The sequence below is a fragment of the Priapulus caudatus genome, unplaced genomic scaffold, assembly GCF_000485595.1.
Source record: "Priapulus caudatus unplaced genomic scaffold, Priapulus_caudatus-5.0.1 Scaffold346, whole genome shotgun sequence".
Classification (NCBI taxonomy): domain Eukaryota; kingdom Metazoa; phylum Priapulida; class Priapulimorpha; order Priapulimorphida; family Priapulidae; genus Priapulus; species Priapulus caudatus.
Window position 1 is genome coordinate 230354 of NW_014577407.1, and position 7950 is coordinate 238303.

The following is a 7950-nucleotide window of genomic DNA, read 5'->3' on the forward strand; positions in this document are numbered from 1 at the left end:
TCTGTCTGTCTCTCTCTCTCTCGCTCTCTCTCTCTCTCACTCTGTCTGTCTCTCTCTCTCTCGTTCTCTCTCTCTCTCGTGCTAGCTAAATCTTCTGTCGTAAAAAAAAGAAATGGCATGCCAGGGAAATCGAATCAGTCAAATGTTGGACGAAAAATGTAATTCAGGAAACAGTTCGGTGACGGCGAAAATGGCTCCAGATAATTTATAATTTACATTGTTGTTAGTGCTAATACAGCTTCACTGAATGCATGCCCCCCCCCTCGCTACAAATCGCTCATGTGTTAAAATGAGTAGGGATAAAAAAAAACCACTTAAATAGTCATTATTTTACAGTACAAGTACAGTATAAAAAGTTACCAACAGGTTCTTGCAAAATTCTGATAGCATACATTTTGCTAAATCACGTCACCATGATCTCCTCCCAAGGCCATAATAAAAAGATTGTTTGTTTGCCCTCACCCGACCGACCCGCCAAAAAAAGGCCGACTAAAAAAAATTTATTGATCTTTCCCATTCTTTTTTTTTTTAACAATTTGTATCACTGTTACTGTACATTATATAAATCTGTAGGCAATACATTATAATATGTACCAAGCAAAACAAACATTCAACATAAAAGGTATCTCCACACAAGCACACCCGCCGTCACCATGCTGAATTTGTAAAAAGACCATCCTCAAAAAAAGAAAGAAGCCTACCTACCTACCCAAACTTTTCAGCCTGGGTCGGGTGAAGGCAAACAAAGATTTTTTTTTTAATTGTGGCCCAAGGCGTTTTCATGCGACTCACGCACAAATGCAAAGCTGCACGAAAAGAAAAGATCATTTTTCCGTTCCAGTACTTAGCTACACTACAGCGCACCTTCCAGCCCCCATATTTGCCCACGTTCTTAACTGAACTGTTCTAGGCTGACCAGCGCTACCGGCTGGGGTCACGTACAGCAGAACAGAGGCTGGATGGCCCGCATTCCACGTCCGATAACTGACTGACACTCCCATAAGGGTTGAAACGCCGCAAACGGCAGCTGCTTCTACAAGAGAAGTAGAGAGGGCACCTGAACTGGGGAAGCTTTTGCCTCAACAGGCAAACCTGTAAAACTAAATAAAAATCATTACGAGGGCTGACAGCGCACGCGGGATTACCGTACGGAGAAAATCACGCGCAGTGTCTTGAAAGGGAAATGGCCGTGCCATATGGGACTCTGGGGGAAACTAGCACTCAATGAAATAGAGCCATTGCTCGGTCGTGCTGCTCTTGAACATCCCTAACTGTAATACCTACATTTAATAGCACCTCCCACTATCGCATCCACCCACCCCGCCATTCTCTCCACAACAGCACCCTTGCACAAATCCGTGCACACCACCCCTGCCTCCCTCTAACTCCTCAACCGAATTCATTCTGCCCCTCCATCGCCCCTCCCCGCCTCTCCTCCCGCCCTCTTTGTTCCGCGCTCGCTTTCTCTCTGCGTGTGTGTTTGTGTGCACGGCCTCCACACATGATTTCAGCATTCAATCTGACTCTTCGTTAAGCTAAGTTTCCGACGTGGTAGATACAGGGGGCCGCGCATCGCATCGTGCCGCTCTTCTCGTCTCTCATCTGGAGAAAAAAGAACAGAAATGATTCCGAATTAGAAACAGGAATAACCAACAAGCTCCCGATAACTCGCGCGCCCGCCCCGACCTCCCGCTCTAGTTTTGCGCCTGCGACGTAAAGGCCCGCCCCCCGTAGAAGCCATTGTCGTTGCCGCGGCGACGAGAAGAGGGCTAGGTGCCGTCGCCGCGGCGGTGACACCTATCCTTCTCTCGCGGAATCTCCGCGCGGTCAAACGCACGGCGATTCTCGGGTAAAATATTGCGGGACCGCGCTTGCACAGATGGAAGCGCCGCGTCACGGCGAATATCTCCCTGCGAGAATCACTCGCGGGGATTTTCGACCGACGCGGGCAAGCCATATTGGGGGAGCACTCGCACTCACGCTCGCGCGAGTACCGCACTTGTTGGTTATTCACATTTCAGAATCACCCGTTCTTCGCGCGCACGCGAGAAACCTGCTGCGCACGCCCCCTGGCGAGCGCGGACAGCGCACTCTTCAAACAAAAGTCGACACACTAGGGGAGACCAGCTGACATGCCAAACGACGGCATTCCCTCTGCGATGCGATTTCGCGAAAAAGCGGTCGCACAGGACAAAACCGACGACTCAAAATTCCCGGAAAACCACTGCGCAGCTTAAAGGCTCGCATATCTGCTGTAACCCGCCATCGAAACCCACGTTCTCAGCTCAGACGCTCACGTGCTACTAAAGGTTACCTCGGTAGAATGTTTGCACTTCTCGACACGGTAGTTTATCCTTAGCGGATATAAATAGCTACAACTCGTCGTCGGCAGCGTACATTCAACGTTGGCAATGACGCATCAATCTATCCGCACTCCCCGAGCTCAACTTTAACCAACTACGCGAAAGATTATAATTGAAACCGCATCAAAGTCGCACGAAAAAAACGTAAATATTTTTAGTCTGCAATGCGTCTACGGGCAGGGAGTTATCCACAGTGGCACTGAAGCCACAATGCGATGTTCCAGACCGATTACGTTTCACAAAACTTCTGTCGGTAGTAAAATTACGAGTAAGTAAACCACACTCGTGTATGCAGAAAATAGTCGAACATTGCTGTATTGCATTTCAATAGGTTTATTGACAGACTATCGACAGTGCAACAAAAAAACAAGTGCGCCATTAGGTTTATTGATAGACTATCGACAGTGCAACAAAAAAACAAGTGCGCCATTAAGGAAGCCTAAGGAATATGCCAAGAACGTGGATTTCAATGATTATTCTAACAGATGTTGGTTGTTAAATTAATCATTGAATTTTTTGCACAATATTTTCATGTATGTCCGTCCCTTTAACTAAGTTTAGTGTCTCACACAATAGAGTTCATTAGGTTTCGATCTTCTGTACGATCACATGGAGAGAGGGGGAGTGAAGGAGAAAGAGAGAATTAGAGGGAGAGGGGAGAGAATGAGAGAGGAAAAGAGAGCGAGAGAGCACGAGAAAGTGGGAAGACGGAGATGGCTGCATGTGGAGGCACTGGCAGGATGAAAGAGCACACAAATGGTTCTACGCCACATTATAGTATACGCACGTATCAACTCTACAGAACAACGCAACGCTAAAATTTTTACCGACACTGTACACTGTCACCGCCAGATATTTCGCTGCAGAAAAATCAATGCACAGACCCAGGCAAGCCAAGGCACAGGACAAGACAAGGTCCCAAGTACTGCAAAGCAGCACACATGGTGGTTACTAGCAAAGCGTGCACTGGCACAAGTTCAAGGCCATGTAGTCGCATCCCACGTAGAAACAGCGAGAGAGAGAAGGGGAGAGAGAAGCAGAGGGAGAGGAGAGGGAGAGGAGAGGGAGAGGGAGAGAGGGAGAGAGTTACGGAGAGAAAGAGAGAGGGGGAAGGAGAGGGAGAGAGAGAGAGAGAGAGAGACGAGAGTAGACGAGAGATGAGAGAGAGAGAAGAGAGAGAGAGAGAGAGAGAGAGATAGAGAGAGATGAGAGAACAGAGGAGCCGAGAGGGAGAGGAGAAAGTTACGGGAGAAAGAGAACACAAGAGGGAAGGATAGGAGAGATAGAAGGAGAGATAGAGAGAGCAAAGAGAGAGAAGAAGAGAGGAAGAGAGAGAAGCGAGAAACGAGAGAGAGAGGGAATGTAGAACGCAGATGAAAGAGGGAGAGAGTTACCGGGAGAGAGACGGAGGGGGAATGAGAGAGAGAGAAGAAGAGGGATAGGGAGAGCCAGGGGAAGGGGAAGGAGGAGAGGGAGAGGAGAGGGAGAGGAAAGAGGAAGAGAGGAGAGGAAAAGAGAGAGAGAGAGAGAGAGAAGAAAACACCAGAAGAGAGAGAGAGAGAGAAGAGAGAGAGAGAAGAGAGAGATGGAGAGAGAGAGAGAGAGAGAGAGAGAGAGAGAGAGAGAGAGAGAGAGAGAGAGAGGAAGAGAGAGAGAGAGAGAGAAGAGAGAGAGAGAGAGAGAGAGAGAGAGAGAGAGAGGAGAGAGAGAGAGAGAGAGAGAGAGATAGAAAAGTACAATAGGAGAGATGAGAGAGATGAGTTGTGAGAGAAGAGAGAGAAAGAGAGCGAGAGCGCATCTATTTTCTAGCGCATTCTCTCCGGGCTGAACAAGCCTTTATCGAACCAGACAAAAAGTGTGCGTTAGGCTAGACACGGGATGAGCCTGCACAGTAAGAAAAACAAATGATGTGGACTATTCGCGAAAGCATATATATTTGTTACTTGCACAAGGGCTGAGTAAAGTAGCCGTATTTGGCGAATAGCTATCTGACAACGACATAACGGCACAACGAATGATACTGAAAGCGGCATTTCGCTTGCTGCTAACACGCATGGCTGGACACATGTATACATACACTCCCGGATTTGTTCCCACACTGGTGTTGTTAAGACCGTAGGTATTAACAAAATACAAGCATCAAACACAGTTTTTAAGCATCAAGGTGGGAAGTGACCTACATTCGGTGTGTACAGTATCTGTCTGTATGTGTACCCGTTTTTACTGCATGTTAGACTGTTTAGTGTTACAGGCACGGTGGAAGTCCGAACTACTGCCTAATTTCCATATTGGATATAACCAAATGAAGATTTGTATTTTGTTATAATAATTTCTTATATTATGTGCAACTGTCTATTCTAGGCGCTGCAAAAGCAACAGAACTAATGGAGTATGGACTGGGATACTCATTATGACGGTTAAAAGATGATCGAGAATGTGGATTTAAAAAGTACGGTAAAAAGAACCTGAGTATTAGTTGTAACAGTTATACAGTTATTACTACGCAACTGTTTTTAACTCAGAGGCTAGACCGTGTAAGAATACGATAATCGAGTGGAAAGAACAGACAAACTTTAGTATTTATTGATAGATATCCAGTAGTTTCGTTACCAAGTAAGCCGGCATCGACAGAGGAACTCAGACCTGTACGTAACTTTTCGTTTCACAGAGTTCTGGGGGATCGTGGCTTCGGGAGTGACGATGCTTCATGCGTGTGTTTCATAGCCCGAGCGACCACGGTTGGTGCGGCGTTCCTGCGCTGCAAAAGCAGTTGTCCGGCAGGCGCCCGCTTGGGCCAGTCTAAACTAACCCCCCCCTCCGATAATTTCGCTCTGTAACCAAATTACTGTATAGAGATTACTTCAATACACAAACACCCCCTGGATATCATTAACAATCATGTCGCGATTAATCGACCACGAGCTTAATACAAACTTCAGGCAAAATCGTAAGCCGTTAGCGGAACAGTCTAGAACTAACTACGGCGGCCAATCCTTGCAAAAAAACGACCCTTGGCGCAGGCGCACATAGGTACACAGAGAGAGAGAGAGGAGAGCAATATAGAGCAAGAAAAGAGACAAGATAGAGAAGAGCGAAAGAGGAGATGAGAGAGCGAGAGAGATGAGCCGAAGGCGAGAAGAGAGATTAGAGAGAGAGAGAAGCAGAGAGAGAGGAGAGAGAGAGGAGAGAGAGAGAGAGAGAGAGAGAGAGAGAGAGAGAGAGAGAGATGGACGTGAGCCTACCTGAATAGTCATCTCCGCGTTGACGGAGGTCAGCGTTTCGACCTCGACCCTGCTCCGATGGATCGTCTGCCGGCACGAGCGAAGCTCCACCTCCAGCTCGCTGATGCTGGCCAATAGCAACTCTTCCCTGGTGGCCGTCTCGTGCAGCAGACTCTCCTCGTGCACAACGCCATCTAGTGTCACTTTTTTCTGCGAGATGTTGACTTTTTGCAACGCCTGAAAAACGACGGCGGAGAAAAGGCGTGAGTTTGCACGAATGCAGCGAGCGAGCAGAAGAGCAAAAAATGCATTTTTTTAAATGCATGTGGGAGTTAACACTAGCAGGGTCCTCGCTGTGATGAAATTAAATTCATAGGTCTGATATATTTACAATGTCGCCCTGTCTGCCTAATTGAGAAGTGTGTCAGCAGGACAGTTTGACAGAACCTAAAACGAACAATTTGGACAACATTTTACCACTGCCTACTTCTCCACCGGACAGATAGCAAAATTATGGAGATTTCATCCTTTCTAGTTGCAAACCTCTAGTAGTCTTGTAGCCTAGCAGTGATTCCGTCTAGTGAGTACAGTAAAATCTATCCCGACAAAATAAACTTGGAAGCCCCAATCGACCAGTCTGTACGTTTCAAATCAGAACACCATATATATGGGAAACTTTCATTTTTCCCGACCAGAAAACGCGAGGGAACTTCTTGCGCCGCCACACGCGAGGTAACATCGACAAGCAGGGCTTAATTAAACTAACGATGCAGAAAATAAATTCTCGGAGTCTTAGCTGTCGCGCGCGTATGGAAGAGTGCTGCTGCTGCTGCTTGCAACAACTCTGCCTGCACCATTGATTTCACGCATGCACGCGCTGCAGCGTCGGCATTCGGAGATCCTCATTAGAAACCATCCGACGCGCGATTGTGGACTCGACGTGCATTTTAGCAATTAGCGCAGAGTTCTGCCCTGCCTCCAGCCGCCTGCTGGAAAACTTTCAACGGTTTCAGCTATTTCTCATTCGTACCTGCAGCGCTTCTGTGTGTGCATGCGTGCGTGCATGTGAGTACATAAACGTATATATATATAAATGAATATATCGATCAGAAGTAAATAATCCCAAACTGTAAATAATTGATTATTTGCAATTTGCGATTATGTACTCCTGATATATTATATATATATTTATATATAGTCAGACACATATAATAAACAGCAGTAGATACTTAATCAATGAAGACACTAACAGACATTCGATTAGAAGACGGTCGCTATATTCAGACACGCTTCTAACTCACTTTCAGTAACTACTAACGACGCGCGAGCAACGTTCGATCATCGATACCCGCACCTGCCATCTTTCTCTCTCCCTCCGCGCACAAATTCCAAGCGAAGAAAATTCAGTTTGGCTGCGATTGAATTTTGCGGCGAAAAAACATCGCCAGCGATTCGACGACGTTGGCGGTCGGATCGTACCTCCCGCGAGGCGATAACAAGCGAACGCGCGCGCACGAACACATGAACATGCACTGATTAGCCACCTGGCCGTGAACATCGATCACCCGGAAGGTTCGTGGCGCCTGCGCGGCAACGCTCCTTCTTACATCGCCAGATAAACCACAGCGGAGAGAAACAGCTAATCTGCCCCCAGCTCTACCGGTGCAGCCCCTTCGCTCCCGCTACAGCCAGATAAACCACAGCGGAGAGAAACAGCTAATCTGCCCCCAGCTCTACCGGTGCAGCCCCTTCGCTCCCGCTACACCGGTGGAGCTAACCTGCCCCCAGCTCCACCGGTGCAACACCTTCGCTCCCGATACACCGGTGGAGCTAACCTGCCCCCAGCTCCACCGGTGCAACACCTTCGCTCCCGATACACCGGTGGAGCTAACCTGCCCCCAGCTCTACAGGTGCAACACTTTCGCTCCCGCTACACCGGTGGAGCTAACCTGCCCCCAGCTCCACTGGTGCAACACCTTCGCTCCCGCTACACCGGTGGAGCTACCCTGCCCCCAGCTCCACTGGTGCAACACCTTCGCTCCCGCTACACCGGTGGAGCTACCCTGCCCCCAGCTCCACTGGTGCAACACCTTCGCTCCCGCTACACCGGTGGAGCTACCCTGCCCCCAGCTCCACTCTCTCAAACTGCTCTCTCGTCTCTCTCGTACTTCTCTCTCTCTCTCTCTGTCTCTCCTCTCTCGTCTCTCTCTCTCTCGTCTCTTCTCTCCTCTCTCTCTCTCTCTCTCTCGTTCCTCTCCTCTCTCCTGCTCTCTAATCGTCTCCCTCTCTCTCTTCTCTCTGCTCGTCCTCTCGTCTCTCTGCTTCGTCCATCTCTCTCGTCGTTCTCTCTCTCTCTCTCTCTCCAT

At 48.3% G+C, this 7950-nt stretch overlaps 1 protein-coding gene across 1 annotated transcript in view; it reads right to left on the reverse strand.

Annotated features, from left to right (window-relative positions):
* Nucleotides 1-7950, reverse strand: part of LOC106809342 (protein bicaudal D-like) — a 58147-nt gene that overhangs the window by 25907 nt on the left and 24290 nt on the right. The window contains exon 2 of the mRNA XM_014812404.1: nt 5606-5821. Within this exon, the coding sequence (XP_014667890.1) occupies nt 5606-5821 (216 nt within the window). The remainder of the gene's footprint in view (nt 1-5605; nt 5822-7950) is intronic.